Source organism: Pan troglodytes, chromosome 18 (genome assembly GCF_028858775.2).
Source record: "Pan troglodytes isolate AG18354 chromosome 18, NHGRI_mPanTro3-v2.0_pri, whole genome shotgun sequence".
Lineage (NCBI taxonomy): Eukaryota > Metazoa > Chordata > Mammalia > Primates > Hominidae > Pan > Pan troglodytes.
The window spans coordinates 88,220,078-88,237,349 of NC_072416.2; the positions used below are offsets into that span (position 1 = coordinate 88,220,078).

A 17,272-nucleotide genomic window follows, 5' to 3' on the forward strand; every position below is an offset into this window, starting at 1 on the left:
TTCGAATGCGCAGTGATGCTTTAATCCCACTGTTTGCAAACGAGCTCTGTGGAAGCTCAGCAGGAAGGATGGAAGATGGGGAGGAAGACCCTGGCGGGTGGAAGTGTGGCCAGGGACACAAGGCTGCCCTTATGGGACTGAAAGAGAAAGCTGCTGGGCTCTGTGTGCCTGGAAACCAGGGAAGGAGACCTGGCTGAGGCAGGAACTGGGTTTGCCAGCAGTGCGGAGGGGCAGCGGGTGGCTCAGAAGTGGGAGCAGGTACACAGAAGGAGCTCAGGGCATGCCTGGGGCATCTCCAAAGCTCTGCTGACAGTGAAGGCCAGGAGCCTGTTTTCCTTCCCCAGAAGTGTGCTCATGGGAAATGGGGCAGGGGGCAGGTTGGCTTGGGGATGGAAAGTAAGCTTACACTTTGATATTAAACTCATTCTTTGACTTGCTGTTAGGCAGGAAGCCCATTCTGTGAGCTTCAGCATATAAGCATTGGGAGGGCGTGAGCTGGGGCTCCCAGACACCCCCAGAGCAGAGGGAGCAGGGCCTGTCAGCCTCCTCTGCTGCTCCTGGACAGAGACCCACGGGGTCCCATGGGCCCCAAACCTGCCCAGCAAGTTTAAGGGCCGTGGGCAGGCCTTGTAGCCGGGCAATGGGATGTGAGCAGAAACGAGAATGTGGCCTCGTAGTGGGTGCAGGACAAGGAGAGGTGAACCCCACCCCGAGAGCATTCCGGGAGGTGTCATCAAGTCTCTGAGGCAGTCTGGTGATATTTGGTGTTCTGAGCTAAGGAGGGAATGGACTTGTCTGTTACGCAGGGGCCAAGAGAAGCAGGTGCAGGTCTTAGAGCTGAGCCTTGGGGAGGGGACCCTAGTGAGACAGCGCCTCCGTGGAGTAGAAGAAGGGGCAGGATGGAAATCAAGGTGGGAATTTTGGGGCCGCTTCTCCATGTGTGCTTTGCTGGACAGCACATTGTCCCATTAGCCACGACCAAACCCGCCTGTGGCTTCTGAGCTTGGTAGCACAGGAAAACGCGGAGGTTGGAGCACCCCCAGGAGTTCCTGGAGTGGCTGTCACAGGCCTGGGTCCCCTTCACCCCAAGGCCGCCGTGGGCCACTCCACTCCTCAGCACGTTCCTGGCAGTGACTCCGTGACGCTCTCTTCCTGACTCGGGGCCCAGGAACGAGCTGGACGTAAGGCCACTGGGCTGTGCTTGTGCTGGGGCTCCCAGAGGCATCCGGGGGCCCCGTGTGTCCCCCAGGAAAGCCGGCTGGTCTCCAAGTGAGGCGAAGACCCGTGCCCAGCAGACGAGGCCAGTCTCGGGGCTGGCAGAGAGCCGCCCCCAGGGCGTGTGTCAGGAGGTGACGGCTGGAGCCTCGTGGGCGGGTGAAGTGTGTCTGCTGGGTCAGGACTGCCCAGATCTGCCATCGTGTTTGGACCCCATCCCTGCAGGAGCTGGGGCAGGTGGAGATGGTCTAGTCCTCCTGGGGCCTCTCCACAGTGAGAAACGTGTCCAGGACTGCGGCCTGCCGCTCGGGGTCGCCTGGGGGCTGCTTCTCGCGGCTCTGCTCAGCCCTTGTCCTCGTCCAGGAAGGGGAGCGCAGGCAGCCGGCCCGGGGCAGCGGGTGCAGACCTAGGGGCGTGCGGGAAGGGGAACTCAGCGTGGCTGAGAGGCCTGGGTGGATGCTGCGGAGCTCCAGGTGCCGCCGGCCGCCTGCGCCACTCCTGCCAATGCTCTGCACCAGCCCCCTGCGCCAGGCATGCACACATCTACCTCTAACAGGAGGCCCCCACCACACACTGGCCCCACCAGAGAGGTGGATGTTGTGGTCTGCGTGGGGCCTGGGCAGGGTCTTTTCTGGTGCTCCCCGGAGTCACTGTACGGTCTAGGCTGAGCCTCTCCTGTTTGGTCATTAAGTGACCCTGGTGAGGCCTCCCTAAACTGTTCCCCCCGCAGGTGTCCCGGCTCAGCCAACCACCCTCCGTGAGCCCTGCAGGCCTCTTGGAGCCTCTGCCCCATCATGGGCCTTGTGTGTCCCCGGCCTCTTGGAGCCTCTGCCCCATCATGGGCCTTGTGTGTCCCCGGTGCAGGCTCTGTGGGGCTGGGGATTCGGGCGGGCTGGAGTCTGAGCCCCTCACTCCACCTCCCCAGCCACAACAGCCATGCCTGGGCTCATGGGCTGGGTGGGAAGGGTTGCCGCCAACATGGAGCTGGTGGGAACTGGCCAGGGTCAGGCAATGGCCTTGTCCTGGAGGTGAGCTGGGGGCTGACTCACCAGGCCCCATTCCCTCCCAGACACCTGGGGCTGCAGCAGCCTGGGACACACAGGCCGACACCCCTTCCTGACAACTCCAGGAACCATGGGAGCAGCTGGCCGCTGGCAGGATTCACAGTGGGGCTGGTCCTTTTAATGAGGTCCTGAGTGGCCTGGGGGGTTGGGAAGCAGAGGCCGGGCCAAACTGTCCCATGCGGAGAAGGCTCGGCCCTGATGCTCTCACAGTTACTGAAGTTCACACAGGTCACGTCAGTGTCCTTCACTGGTCACTGTCAGAGACTGAGGACGCGCTGTCGCATCCTCATGAGTCCTGTGCTCTTGTCACGGCTTAGGAGACATGACAATGGCCGTGCTGGGGGCCCTGCTCGGCAGTGTGAGGACACTGGAGCTGCCTTCAGGCCAATGGCAACGCTCCCGTGGGAATCAGAGGAAGTTAAGTGAGCTGAGGAGGGGCCCGGGCTGGTGATCACCCCCACCTTTCGTTCTTGGCCCAATTTATGATGAAAATTCACATTCATTAAATTCTGCTTTTGAGGGGACAGTGGCTTTAGCCGTCTGTTGCTCACTTGAAAAGTAAAGTTTTAAGCAGCTGTGATGGGGAAGTTGCTTCAAGTTGGGCAGATAGCAGCGTGGTGAAATGAAGTGCTGAGGGATTCTTGCTAAAACACACGTGAGCCACCCCAGGACTTCCCAAGGGGCCTCAGCCCACACGCACACCTCTCAGGACCTCCCAAGGGGCCTCAGCCCACCACACACACCTCTCAGGACCTCCCAAGGGGCCTCAGCCCACCACCCACACCTCTCAGGACCTCCCAAGGGGCCTCAGCCCACCACGCACACCTCTCAGGACCTCCCAAGGGGCCTCAGCCCACCACGCACACCTCTCAGGACCTCCCAAGGGGCCTCAGCCCACCACGCACACCTCCCAGGACTTCCCAAGGGGCCTCAGCCCACCACGCACACCTCCCAGGACGTCCCAAGGGGCCTCAGCCCACCACGCACACCTCCCAGGACGTCCCAAGGGGCCTCAGCCCACCACGCACACCTCCCAGGACGTCCCAAGGGGCCTCAGCCCACCACGCACACCTCCCAGGACGTCCCAAGGGGCCTCAGCCCACCACGCACACCTCCCAGGACTTCCCAAGGGGCCTCAGCCCACCACGCACACCTCTCAGGACCTCCCAAGGGGCCTCAGCCCACCACGCACACCTGCCAGGACGTCCCAAGGGGCCTCAGCCCACCACGCACACCTCTCAGGACTTCCCAAGGGGCCTCAGCCCACCACGCACACCTGCCAGGACGTCCCAAGGGGCCTCAGCCCACCACGCACACCTGCCAGGACGTCCCAAGGGGCCTCAGCCCACCACGCACACCTCCCAGGACGTCCCAAGGGGCCTCAGCCCACCACGCACACCTCCCAGGACGTCCCAAGGGGCCTCAGCCCACCACGCACACCTCCCAGGACGTCCCAAGGGGCCTCAGCCCACCACGCACACCTCCCAGGACTTCCCAAGGGGCCTCAGCCCACCACGCACACCTCCCAGGACATCCCAAGGGGCCTCAGCCCACCACGCACACCTCCCAGGACTTCCCAAGGGGCCTCAGCCCACCACGCACAACTCCCAGGACGTCCCAAGGGGCCTCAGCCCACCACGCACACCTCCCAGGACGTCCCAAGGGGCCTCAGCCCACCACGCACACCTGCCAGGACTTCCCAAGGGGCCTCAGCCCACCACGCACACCTCCCAGGACGTCCCAAGGGGCCTCAGCCCACCACGCACACCTCCCAGGACGTCCCAAGGGGCCTCAGCCCACCACGCACACCTCCCAGGACGTCCCAAGGGGCCTCAGCCCACCACGCACACCTCCCAGGACGTCCCAAGGGGCCTCAGCCCACCACGCACACCTCCCAGGACGTCCCAAGGGGCCTCAGCCCACCACGCACACCTCCCAGGACGTCCCAAGGGGCCTCAGCCCACCACGCACACCTGCCAGGACTTCCCAAGGGGCCTCAGCCCACCACGCACACCTCCCAGGACGTCCCAAGGGGCCTCAGCCCACCACGCACACCTGCCAGGACTTCCCAAGGGGCCTCAGCCCACCACGCACACCTCCCAGGACGTCCCAAGGGGCCTCAGCCCACCACGCACACCTCTCAGGACTTCCCAAGGGGCCTCAGCCCACCACGCACACCTGCCAGGACGTCCCAAGGGGCCTCAGCCCACCACGCACACCTCCCAGGACGTCCCAAGGGGCCTCAGCCCACCACGCACACCTCCCAGGACGTCCCAAGGGGCCTCAGCCCACCACGCACACCTCCCAGGACGTCCCAAGGGGCCTCAGCCCACCACGCACACCTCCCAGGACGTCCCAAGGGGCCTCAGCCCACCACGCACACCTCCCAGGACGTCCCAAGGGGCCTCAGCCCACCACGCACACCTGCCAGGACGTCCCAAGGGGCCTCAGCCCACCACACACACCTCCCAGGACGTCCCAAGGGGCCTCAGCCCACCACGCACACCTGCCAGGACTTCCCAAGGGGCCTCAGCCCACCACGCACACCTCTCAGGACGTCCCAAGGGGCCTCAGCCCACCACGCACACCTGCCAGGACTTCCCAAGGGGCCTCAGCCCACCACGCACACCTGCCAGCCCAGCCCTGATGCCGGCCTCACCTGCTGGGGACTCGGTGTTGAGGTTCTCGTCGTCCGAGTCAGCAAAGACCTCGGCCAGCTCCTGGTCCGACATGTCGGTGAGCTCAGTGAGGTCCAGGAGGTCGAAGTGGACCTCCAGGGAGGAGACGCTGCTCAGAGGCTCTGAGGGCAGAGGGGGTACAGTCAGCCCTCAGGCCCTCCCACAAGGCTGCTCAGAGCCCCGGGGGTCTGGGAGAGAGTGCGTGGTGTCCTCCCGCAAGGCTGTGGGTGAACCACAGCTTCCTGCAAAGCCCACACCGGCAGGATCTGATGAGTGTTGCGTATACTCATGACTAGAAGGCTTTCACTTGACAGATGGTGCAGCTGAGGCCCAGAGAACCAGAGCTGCAAGAGCCTAGCACACAGCGCCGGACCTAGACCCCCCAGGGAGTGTTTGGACAGGAGGTGGACCCTGCTGCCTTGTCTCTTGGGGGAGCTCACGGGGTCCCCATAGCGTGTGCTGGGCAGGGAGCAGTACTTACGCCTCCTCTCCGTGACCTGCAGGAGCCCCGGTGCTGGTACTGGGATGCCTCCGACCTCCTCCTCCACAGGCGTGTGGCCATTGTCCCCTGTCCCCTGGGCTGGGACGCCCAGCGCAGCCTGCGGCACCTCAGCCTCCTTAACGATCTCTGCATCCAAAGACACGGTGTCACCTTGAGATCCACAGGGCTCCCACATCCCCCCAGGACGCGGGGCTGGGTGTGAGGACTTGGCACATCCAGTCCTTTGAAACTCTGGGCAGTGACCAGCAGGTGATGGGATGGCTGGGCTTGTGGCCTCATGCCTGGACCCCAGACAAGGGGTTGAGGGGCTTCAAGGAGGCTGCTCCTTCCCCTTGGGCCCTGGCCTCCCCTAGTGAACAAGGAATCTGAGATCCAGATCACCTTTGGTACTCAAGCACCCATGAAAGCCGACCATGCAGGCGTGGAAGTCCCACCAGGGCCCGCGTGGCTGCATTCCAGTGCCGTCCTGGCCTCTGATTTCTAGCTCGGCCCAGGGTCCCCTGAAGGATCGCCCGTGGATTTGCATGTCCAGCCTCTTGGTCCCCTTCAAACCAGAACAGCCCCTCTCCACTGTGGACTGACTTTTCCTTTTAAAAACTGATGTCGTATTTGAGTTCAGAATAATACATTCTCATTAAATGAAAGTTACAAACCAGGAGGAATAGGCAGGCCTGCCATTCTGTGATCCCTTAGCCACCAACCATGCCTCACAGTTGAGCAAATATTCTTCCAGGTTTCTCCCATGTTTATTTATTTTTTTTAGATGGAGTCTCGCTCTGTCACCCAGGCTGGAGTGCAGTGGTGCAATCTCGGCTCACTGCAACCTCTGCCCCTTGGGTTTGAGCGATTCTCCTGCCTCATCCCCCTGAGTAGATGGGATTACAGGCATGCACCACCACGCCCGGCTAATTTTTGTATTTTTAGTAGAGACGGGGTTTCACCATGTTGGCCAGGCTGAACTCCTGACCTCAGGTGATCCGCCCGCCTCAGCCTCCCAAAGTGCTAGGATTACAAGGTGTGAGCCACCGAGCCTGGCCTCATTTTTTGTCACAAACGTAACTACCTTTTTTTTTTTGAGACAGAGTCTCGCTCTGTCACCAGGCTGGAGTGCAGTGGCGCGATCTTGGCTCATTGCGGTCTCCACCTCATGGGTTCAAGTGATTCTCCTGCCTCAGCCTCCTTAGTAGCTGGGACTACAGGTGCCCGCCACCACGCCCAGCTAATTTTTTTTTTTTTTTGAATTTTTACTCGTGATCCACCCGCCTTGGCCTCCCAAAGTGCTGGGATTATAGGCATGAGCCACCGTGCCTGGCCCAACGGTTTCTTTTATATACCTAACAATTGTTTTGTCAGATGAGAGCAGGAGGCCCCTTGGCTGCTGACCCAAAGCCGGGGACATTGGCGAGTCTTATGTCCATCCCTCCACAGATCCCCTCAGCCCCTCCTCAGCTGCTCACCCTCTCATCCAGGGCCACACCGTCCTAGCGGCCACCTCACTTGCCTCAGGCAGCCAGTGAGTCCTGTTAGTCAGAGTCAGGCCTGTCCCTGGGTGCCTGCCCCCCTTTGGCCCTAGGCCCTGTGGGCCCATCTCTCAGGGAAGAGACAAAGCGCTGGCTTCCTTCCCCCCACCCATTGCCCCTGCAGGAACCTGTTTCCAGATGGCCCTCCTTCCCTCAGCTGCTTCCTGGACCCTGCATGGCAGGGGCCTTCTGGGGACACCAGCACCTCCCACCTGAGTGGGTGCCCAGCACACGCTTGTCGGATGGATAGATGCCTTCTCGTTGCTGCCAGCAGCACCCTGAGGACCCTATGGGGTATTTTTGGCAGCCCCCAGTGGTGAGCACTGATCGTAGCTGGGTGTGCTTGAAGCCGAGGGGAGCAGCTGCTGCCATGAGGCTCTTGCTGAGGGGGCTGCAGCTGGGATTCACAGCGCCAGCAGCTGCCTGTGAGGGGTGGGCCTGTCCTCCCCCGTGGCTCTAGCTGGCAGCCTAGATACTGCCAGTGGGCCTGGAGCGTCCGTCCCAGTGCACCCCCACCCGTCCCCAGCAGAGCCAAGGGAGCTGAGGCCCGCAGGTGCCCGGCCTCCTGAGTGAGGGGCACCGGTGCAGGGCTGGGAGGTCCCCAGTGGCTTAAGAGCTGGGCAGTGTGGTTGTGGGCAGGTGGCCTGGCAGCGAGCTGAGTGTTAGGCTGTGGCTGGGGGCAGCCCTGTGGCCTGACAGTGTCCCCTCGCCCCGTCGGCTGTGTGGTCATTCTGTGTGGCCCACCCGCCTCCTGTCTGAGAAGCCGAGTGCTGTGTCATTGCATGGCCCAGTTCAGGCCTGGGGGTTGGGCGGGCTGGACGGGGCTCGCGGAATCTGGTTTCCACCTTTCCACTGGCATCTGGAATGAGGTTTCTGAGCATCCTAAAGGGTCAAGTTACTGGTGTCCTGGCCCACCCCCAAGCCCAGCAGGGATACCTGCCCGCCCAGAGGGCACAGGGGACAGGGAGTGAGATGTGGACTCTGTTCTAAGGCTGTGAGCAGGAGGACCTCCCGGACACCAGCAGGAAGAAGCCTGCTTGACCATTGTCCATAGCGCTGAGGGGGTGCCCAGGAGAGGGGACTCCAGGAGACCCAGCCTGGCCCTTGGGCCCTTCCTCAAGGAGAGACAGTGTAGCCCGAAGCCCCAGGCCCCTGCCCACAGTGTGTTCATGTCCTGCTGGACTGTGCTGTGGTCACAATTCCAAAATGCTTCCACACAGCTCAGAGCAGTGGCCATGGCTGCAGAGGGCGTAGCCCTGTCCTAGCCTCGAGTCTCAGGAGGGTGCTGCAGCCAGCCCCGAGGGTGCGGCAGGGGCCTCAGACCTGCCAGGTCCAGGACAGAGCAGGCGCTGTCCCTCTGGCATGGCTGACCCAGAGCCCTGAGAGCAGGTACGAGTGGGGAACCAAGGTGCAGGGATGTACATCACCGGCCAGGAGGCCCTGCTCTCAGGATCCCCAGCTGAGGAAGGCTACAGGGGCTCTTACCTCCCCAGGTTTACAGGCCAGGCATGAACTCCATGGACACCCTTACCCCAGAGCAGCACTCTGGGGTGTAGCTGTCAGCTCCACCTCTGTCCCTCCCCGCCCCTCCTTCTGTCCTGAGGGGCACCCCCTCCTCTCCTCTCTTTTTTTTTTTTTGAGATGGAGTTTCGTTCTTGTTGTCCAGGCTGGAGTGCGATGGCGTGATCTTGGCTCATCAAAACCTCCGCCTCCTGGGTTCAAGCGATTCTCCTGCCTCAGCCTTCCGAGTAGCTGGGATTACAGGCATGAGCCACCATGCCCAGCTAATTCTGTATTTTTAGTAGAGGTGGGGTTTCTCCATGTTGGTCAGGCTGGTCTCAAACTCCTGACCTCAGGTGATCCGTCTGCCTCGGCCTCCCAAATTGCTGGCATTACAGGCGTGAGCCACCGCACCTGGCCTCTCTATCTCTCTCAAGAGACAAGGTCTCACTGTTGCCCAGGCTGGAGTGCAGTGGGAAAACCATAGCTCACTGCAGCCTCAACCTCTTGGGCTCAAGTGATCCTCCCACTTCAGCCTCCTGAGTAGCTGGGACCACCACTCCTGGCTAATTAAAATTTTTTTGGTAGAGACAGGGTCTTGCCATGTTGCCCAGGCTGGTCTCGAACTCCTGTGTTCAAGCGATCATCCACCGTGGCCTCCCACCCCCTCCTCTCTGGCAGCCCCCTGATATCAAGGAAACCTGGGGCCAGAGTAGTTCTGCAGAGAATCTCTGGGGACAGCACCCTCAGAGGCAGGTGGGGCAGGTGGTTCTGTGTTAATAATGACAGCTGGGTGTGGTGGTGCACACCTGTGTGGCAGCTACTCGGGAAGCTGAGGCAGGAGGTCCGCCTGAAACCCAGGAAGTCAAGAATGCAGTGAGCTGTGATCGTGCCATCCAGCTTGAGCAACAGAGCGAAACCCTGCCTTAAAAAAAAAAAAAAAAAAAAAAAAAAGACAGTGGCTTATGGTTTTCTAGTACAGTCCCAGCATTCTGTGTTTATTGACTAACTCCATTCTCACCTCACCCTAACTCCCAGCTACATGGGGAAGACTCTGAGCTTTGTACTTGAGAGGAGGAAGCTGAGGCACAGAGCAGCTCAGCGTCTGTCCCCAGCATGCAGCACAGGGCTGGCCACGGACGCAGCTGGAGCTCTCAGCCATCACCCGTCAGCCTGTTCCTGATCATGGCGTGGAGATGGGAACCAGGGATCCCGGTTCAGGGCCCAGCAGAGGGAGCAGGAAGTCCCCACTTGCTGGCTTAGGTTCCCTGGGTCCTGACCTGGGGGGACGTGGGTCTCTGAAGGAAGGTGGGACAGAGGTGGCGTCTCCCCTTGTAGTCCCCCTCTCACTGGGCGGGGCCCCTCATCTAGACGAAGGCTCTGATTCATTCATTCACCCAACCAAGACTTCCGAATCACCCTCTGTTCTGGGGACATGGCATAGACAAAATAGATGATTCCTGCCCTTCTGAGGGGCGGTCAGTGCCAGTGAGCAGTGCGGGGCTGTGCTCCCATTTTAGGGGGGATCTGGGGAGGGTGCTCTCCCAAACTTGGAGGAGGAGCCTGGAGGTGGGAGGGAGCCATGTGATACTGGGTGGGGGGGGGGGAAGTGCATAAAGGCCTGAGCAGAGTGCATTTGAGGACAGCTGGGGGCTTTGAGGCAGGGCAGGGGGGGTGTGTGCAGGTCGTGTGGAGATCGTCAGGACTTTGGTTTCTATACTGAGTAAGCTGAGAGAAGCCGTTGAAGGGTTTTGAATGGAGTGGGACAGCGTCTACCTGAATTTTTAAATTATTATTATTATTATTATTATTATTTTTGAGATGGGGTCTCGCTCTGTCACCAGGCTGGAGGGCAATGGCGCGATCTTTGCTCACTGCAAACTCCGCCTCCCGGGTTCAAGTGATCCTCTTGCCTCAGCCTCCCGAGTAGCTGGGATTACAGGCGTGCGCCACCATGCCTGGCTAATTTTTGTATCTTTAGTAGAGATGGGGTTTCACCCTGTTGGCCAGGCTGGTCTTGAACTCCTGACCTCATGATCCGCCTGCCTTGGCCTCCCAAAGTGCTGAGATTACAGGTGTGAGCCACCGTGCCCGGCCAATACCTGCATTTTTACGATGAGGCCAGCAAGGGCACAGTCCAGAGGGAGGTAAGTCTGCAGGCACCCTCTGCTTGTGCTGAGATGGGGGTCCCAAGCAGGACCTCAGCCAAACAGCAATCCCCTTCCCCATCTTGCACTGGAGAGGGGGCATGGGAATGCCAGCAGTCCTCATTATAGATCCTGGGGTCCCAAGGGGCTACAGACAGCTTCTGGGACAAAGCTCTAGCCCTGTGGAAGCTTCACAGCAGCCCTGTGTGGAATGAATATCATAGTTGACTCTTAAGAAGTATCTTTTCGGCTGGGCGCGCTGGCTCACACCTGTAATCCCAGCACTTTGGGAGGCCAAGGCGGGCGGATCACTTGAGGCCAGGAGTTCGAGACCAGTCTGGGCCAACATGGCGAAACCCCATCTCTACTAAAAATACAAAAATTAGCCGGTGTGGTGGTACGTGCCTGTAGTCCCAGCTACTCAGGAGGCTGAGGCAGGAGACTCGCTTGAACCTAGGAGGTGGAGTTTGCAGTGAGCAGAGATCATGCCACTGCACTCCAGCCTGGGCGACAGAACGAGACTCTGTCTCAAAAAAAAAAAAAAAAGCATCTTTTCTTATTTCCACATTCTTGAGACAGCAACACATCTGTAGCTGATGGTGTCAGCGTTGATGAGATCCAGTCCTGTAAGCATTTGAAGCCACCAGGTGTCTAGTCTGGTCCTTCCCCATCTCCCTTTGGCCTGGTCTTTATTCTGTAAACTCTGGTGCCGTGGCCTGTGTTGGGGCTTTGGGGAAGGAAAATTTGGAAGATGCAGCTTCTGCCATCAGGACACTAATTTTTTGGCCAGAAGAATGTGATACCAGGGACAAGACCTGAGCCCCCAGGAGGGGCAAGACGGATCTTGGCATGAAGAGCGTGCAGCTGCTATAAGGCACGCTCGTGGTCCTCAAATGATTGAGCCTACTGTGTAATACATGCAGCATACAGATATGTGTTCGTTGACCATATCCGTAAAGTTCTGGTTAACAGTAGGCTATTAGCAGTTAAGTTTTTGGGGAGTCAAAAGTTCTATGTGGATTTCTGACTTTGAGGGAGGTGGGCACCCCTAACACTTAATGTTGTTCAAGAGTCAGCTGTACATGCATGTTCATAGCGTGATTCACAGTAGCCAAAAGTGGAAATAATCCAATGTCCTCAGTGGATCAATGGATAAACAAAATGTGGTCTGTGCCTACCATGGAGTGAGATTCAACCCAAGAAGGACGGCGGCACTGACACCAGATATCACGTGCATGAGCCTGATCACCTCATTCGAGTGAAGGAAGCCAGGCCCAAAAGGACAAATGCTGTGTGACGCCGTTCCTAGGAAATGTCCAGAATAGGCAAGTGGGTAGACCTTCCATCAGTGATCGTCAGAGGCTGGGGGGTGGGCACTGGAGAAGGGGAGAACGGGTATGGGTTTCTTTCTGGGGGGGTAATGAAGATATTATAAAATTAGATAGTGGTGGTGACTGCACACTGCACAATTTTGTGAATATACTGAAACAGTGAGTTGTACACTTTAAAAGGGTGAACTTTATATGTGAATCATATCTCAATTTAAAAACAATCTTCAATGGAAACAAAGGTTGATCTTGGCTGGAGTTGATAGGCAAAGCCGGGAGGAAATGACAGAGACTCACATACACTGTGAGTCGGCCACACGCCAGACCCGCAGGCACAGCCCCAGAGCAGGCTGGGACTGGGTAGAGCGAGAAGCATCAACTCTAAGCAGCTTGTATCTAGCTCATGGCTGCATTCCTGGGACCTAGCACACAGTAGGTGCGCAGTAAACAAATGAGGGTGAATCAACTAGCCCACGGTTAGTGAGGGACTGTGCTAGGAATCACCCAGGCCTGTCTGACACCCTCTCAACAAGCTTGTAGGAAGAAGAAAATTCCTCACGGGCGAGACCTGCTGCTTTTCCCAGGGTGGGAACCAGAGGCTCAATGCCAGGCAGGCATGGGGGCGGGTGCTGGCAGCCCCCAAGGTCTCCAGGGCCAGGGCAGAGGCAAGCAGGTGTTTCTGATGTCCCAGGAAGGACCCCAGAGTGTGGGGCACAGCAATGTTCTGGTCCTTACCCCAGCACAGCTCCTATCAAGCGGGACCCAACCCCCCTGCAGGGGCTGCTGGTGCCCTGGCTGATGAGTGGACACTGAAGGAGCACCTCAGTGAGGGAGCCAGGAGTTGGGGTGCCTCAGCCTGGCCCCCCAGGCTTCCCTGAGGGCTGATTGCTGATGCCCTGTGCTCTGCTGCTGACCTATTTTCCAGCACATTCTCGACTGGGAAACTTGGCCCAAATCCTGTTCCCTGTTGTGTGCCCAGGGCCCTGCCCAGAGCATCGAGGAGGCACTTGGCACACACCACTGTATGGACGGATGAGCTAATGAAGTGAATGAATGAATATCATAAAACCAAATGGCTGGAAGGAGAGATGGTCGCAGAGGCAGAGGCCACCTGCCCCCCATCCCCCAGCACCTTCCTCTCTGGATTTGGACGCCCAAAGTTTTTCAGGGATGCTGGAGTGGCCGTGTCTAGACTCTCAGCCTCCTGAGGATCCCTCTGTCCCTGTGGACCCTCGGGCAGACTGAGTTGGGGTGGGTTACAGCCCTGGCTTCCAGGTGGGGCCCTCAGAGAGGGCACACGTCACATTCCTGTGCACACGTGCACCTCCGTGTTCTGTACATTTCATATTAAGAAATCATTAATTCATTTAGGTGCAAAAATAGTGTTTTAATAATGCTTTATAAAAATCCAATTTTGCCGGGCATGGTGGCTGACGCCTGTAATCCCAGCACTCTGGGAGGCAGAGGCGAGTGGGTCATGAGGTCAGGAGATCGAGACCATCCTGGCTAACACAGTGAAACCCCGTCTCTACTAAAAATACAAAAAATTAGCCGGGCGTGGTAGCGGGCGCCTGTAGTCCCAGCCACTGGGGAGGCTGAGGCAGGAGAATGGTGTGAACCCGGGAGGTGGAGGTTGCAGTGAGCTGAGATCGCGCCACTGCACTCCGGCCTGGGCGACAGAGCAAGACTCCGTCTCAAAAAAAAAAAAAAAAAAAATCATATTTTACAGATATTTCTGAATTATTTATCAGTGAAATAATATGTCTAGATTTGGTTCAAACCACTAATGAAGGGAGGTTGGTGGTAGTCTGGAGAGGAGGCTGTGGGCCTGGGGGCTGGGATGTCACACATGGGCCTTTGTCCCGCCGTTCTCTCTACTTTTGTAAGGTTTTCAAAAGTAAGTGATAAGTAATGACAGAGTCACCAATGTGTGATCTCATGAGGTTCCACAAAGTAGGCATCACTGGCCACTTTGCAGACAAGGAAACAGGAGTTGGTGTCAAGAGCGTGAGCCCTCAGAGGACAGGGCCCTGTCTTCCCACTAACTCCCCACCCCAGGCAGGGTACTGCACAGAGCTGCGACCTGTAGGTAAAACCTGTGCACTGATTGAGTCAGGTGTCTGAAGCCCCCAGCCAGTGAGTGATGGGCTCAGAAACTGAACCTGCTTTCTCTGCCTTTTAAGCTGCTGGGAAGTCCTTCTTTTTTCCCAAAGGAGGAGGGAAAAGAGATTAACCTCCACTCCCAAATGCCTTGGGCTCCCACAGCCCTGCAGGGGAAGCAGAGCTGTCTCCACTGACAGACATGGAAATTGAGGCTCACAGGGGCCTGACTGCCCACAGTTCACAGCTGGAAACAGCTCGGAGACCCCCAAGCCCTCACTCCCAACCTCCAGGCTTTCTATGTCCACAAAGCTGCTACTGGGAATACCCAGGGGCCTGGGACTATCGGTGTTAAGAAAGCGCTCTGGTCCCTCCCACAAATGACAAATCAAAACCCAAACCCACCAGCCCTGGGGCATTTGTCCCTATACCTTGGACTGCAGATACACAGGGTGGGTGGACCTGCTCCTCCCGGGGACAGCCCTTCGGGCTCCAGAGGATGCCACTGTGTGCGGCTGGGGGACTGAGAGGTTCCCATGTAGTTCCAGAGCGGCAGGCTGGCCTGCCTGTGCCCTCAGGCACCTGCTGGCTCCCTGGAATGGGAGCTCTAGGAAACCAGGAGGTGGTGGAGGAGTCTGCAGTTTGCATCCAAGTTCCTACCTAGGCAAATGGAACCCCGAAAGCCCTTTTGGAAAAGGCTCTGATCGGGAAGGGGGGAGGTTCTGAGAGCTTTCTTCCCGTTACCGACTCCAAGGTCCTGCAGTAGGGCCTCCACCATCAGGGCAGGGAGCGCTCCACGCGCTCCTACCCTCCCCGATGAGCGTGCGCCTGGGCCGCTCCCGGACCAGCTCTGGAGCCCCCGGCAGGCCGCGCCCGTGCATGCCCCACATCCCCAAGACCCCTCTCAGCCCCTCGCCCCTGGCAGGATCCCTGCCCGCGGTCTACGGCCCTCGCCCCCCGGGACTCGCGGCTGGGCGAACAAAGCGGACGCGCTTGCAAGCGGCCAGCGTCGCCCTCACGCCCCACCGACAGGGACCCCAAACTCCAGCCCCGGAACCCCCCTCCCCCGCTCCCCGGGTCACCGGCTGGCTTGGCTGGGAGGGGGCTCAGGACGAAACTCCGGGCCACCCACCAAGGAGCGTGCCGGGCACGGCTTCCCGGGCCGGGAGCGCAGAGAACAAGGGGGCGGAGACTCGGTCTGTGTGCCCCCAGCCCCGCGCGGGGACCGCGCCCGGGAGGTGCCCCTGGCCCGCCGGACGCCCCCGAGCTGCCAAAGGGGTCTTCGCGACTCCCGGGAGCGGCGAAGGGTGAGCCCTGGGGGGAGGGGCTGCGGCTCGCTGCGGGGAAGCGCTGCTCGGGGGTCTCGGGGGCTGGGGCTGAACTCACCTCCGGTGCCGGCGCCCTCCGGGGGCTCCATGCGGCCGGTGCGGTCTGGGAGGGGCACGGGCGACGGCGGCGTCGCCTGGCCCGGGCGCCCCAACAGCTGCGGCAGCGACTCGGCCCCGGCTCCGGGCGCAGCGCATCGGGGCAGCAACCGGGGGGCCGCGGCGGCAGGGAGGAGCCCGCGGGGCGGGGCGCGCAGCTGCTCCCGGGCCCCGGCCCCCTCCCGGCGCCCCCCCAGCCGCAGGACAGGTGCGGCCCCGCCCCGGCCCGCGCGCGCCCCCTGCTGGCCCCTGGCCCAGCGGACCCCTCCCCCGCTGACCCTTCCCTCGCGGGCCGCGCCCCGCCGCGGACACCACCCGGACCCGGCTGCGACCTCCCGACCCCGGCCGGGCGTCCGGGGCTCCTGCGCACTCACTTGGCGGCCGCGCCCGCTTGCGTCCTCTTGTTCTCTTCCAGGTACTTGCGTGTGGGGCGCCGACTGTGTGCGGGCGCCCCTCGGGGCTGGCGAGGGGCACAGGAGGGGCCTGACTCGGGCTGGGTAATGACAGACTCACAGAGCGCCCTGGATGGCGTGAATTAACGCGGGGGGTGGGTGGGGGCGAGGGCGTGTACTTGGGAGGCTGGAAGGGGCGGGATGGGGGATGGGAGGTAAGGAGAGGGCGGCGGGCCCGGGCTGCAGAGAGCGCCGAGGCAGTTTCGATGAAACTGACCCGCGTGTCCCTATCGCCCAGATTCAGCGATTACCAGCTCATGGCCTGGGCCACTGCTTCTCTGTCCTCATTCACTTCCCTCCACTGCTGGGTCATTTTGAAGCAAATTATATACACATTAGATCATTGCATTTGTAAGTACTTCAATGTTTATCTCTCAAAGAAAGTCCGTTTGCAGGAGCATTGACTCATGCCTGTAATCCCAGCCCTTTGGGAGGCTGAGGGGGGAGGACAGCTTGAGCTCAGGAGTCCAAGGCTGCCGTGAGCTATGATTGTATGTCTCAAAAAAAAAAAAAAAAAAAAAAAAAAAAAGAAAAGAAAAGAAAAGAAAAAGTTTAGTCTTCATAAACACTCTTGTTAACCCAGCATCCAGGCCTTCACTGAGTTGATGCCGTGGCCTGAGGCGGTTTACCTGGTGGATAGTGGGTGGCAGGAAGCATCAGACATCAGACAGAGGGCAGTCAGCTTGTTTGTATTAACATTTGCTCTGGGATTTTGCAGGAAACTCAGATGCCATTTATCTGGGTTTCTGAGCTGCACAGCTTGACACTGAATGAAAGTATCTTAAGCCACATATGTGAAGAAAAGGCTCTTTTCTAAAAATCTGAACTCGAATTCAATATGAAAAGAACAGGTCGCAGTGGGCCCTGTCGGGATCCCAGGGAGCCGCAATTCAGGGCTCCCTGAATGATTCATCTCTGCAGCCCACACCGACAGACCAGGATTGCTCTTAGCTTGTGAAAAATGAGTACCCTGTCTAGGCTATCCTGAGCTAACCCTCCTATTCTTGCCCTTTTTGCTGAAAGGAATGATTGTTAATACAGCTATTTAATTCAGGACGCTCATCCAGACTTCTGAAGCAAAAAGCCAATCAGCATGAAGCTGCTAGCATATTGGTTTTGTGAAGTAAGTGTTAAATTATAATAATTACCCCCACTGTGCTCTCCAGCGTCACTGTCTGACCACCCTGTCCCGGGGGGAGGAGGCCCCTCTTAGGCCAAGGGAGTCTGGCACAGTGATGCTGGCTCCTGTTTGCCCAGGCACAGTGACCAGCCAGACTTCACAGAGGCCTCAGGGCTTACTATAAATAAATCACTGCTTTGTGCAAGCTGAGCCAATGCAGTT

General features: G+C 59.2%; 2 protein-coding genes across 19 annotated transcripts in view; one reads left to right on the forward strand and one right to left on the reverse strand.

Moving 5' to 3' along the window:
* On the reverse strand, nt 1-16,232 carry DBNDD1 (dysbindin domain containing 1). 3 transcript variants are annotated; one of them, XM_063797568.1, is made up of 4 exons: nt 15,853-16,232; nt 5,439-5,585; nt 4,939-5,079; nt 1-1,621 (listed from the first exon to the last, which is right to left on the reverse strand). In XM_063797568.1, the coding sequence occupies exons 3-4, from the start codon at nt 5,009-5,011 to the stop codon at nt 1,464-1,466; spliced, it is 231 nt and encodes a 76-aa protein (XP_063653638.1). In that variant the 5' UTR covers nt 5,012-5,079; nt 5,439-5,585; nt 15,853-16,232; the 3' UTR covers nt 1-1,463. The 3 variants fall into 3 exon arrangements, with proteins under 3 accessions (XP_063653638.1, XP_024205338.1, XP_024205339.1); XM_024349570.3 differs by lacking the exon at nt 15,853-16,232 and adding an exon at nt 15,441-15,651; XM_024349571.2 differs by lacking the exon at nt 15,853-16,232 and adding an exon at nt 6,113-6,218.
* Nucleotides 15,733-17,272, forward strand: part of GAS8 (growth arrest specific 8) — a 27,537-nt gene continuing 25,997 nt past the window's right edge. For 4 of the 16 annotated variants that reach the window (XM_063797539.1, XM_063797552.1, XM_063797540.1 and 1 more), the window contains exons 1-3: nt 15,757-15,893; nt 16,169-16,281; nt 16,954-17,053. The gene's annotated coding sequence lies outside the window, so the exon portion shown is untranslated. Of the gene's footprint in view, nt 15,894-16,168; nt 16,282-16,951; nt 17,054-17,272 lie in introns of those variants that run through there. The other 12 variants (XM_063797537.1, XM_054669659.2, XM_063797535.1 and 9 more) reach the window with 12 other exon arrangements.

Bases quoted from the DNA above. Each gene is read 5' to 3' on its own strand.
- DBNDD1 (XM_024349571.2), bottom strand. From the start codon at position 6,203: ATGGGAGAAACCTGGAAGAATATTTGCTCAACTGTGAGGCATGGTTGG. The intron at 5,586-6,112 runs GTTTGTAACTTT...CTTTGGATGCAG, and splicing joins AGGCCTGCCTATTCCTCCTG to AGATCGTTAAGGAGGCTGAG. The intron at 5,080-5,438 runs GTAAGTACTGCT...CTCTGCCCTCAG, and splicing joins GCAGGTCACGGAGAGGAGGC to AGCCTCTGAGCAGCGTCTCC.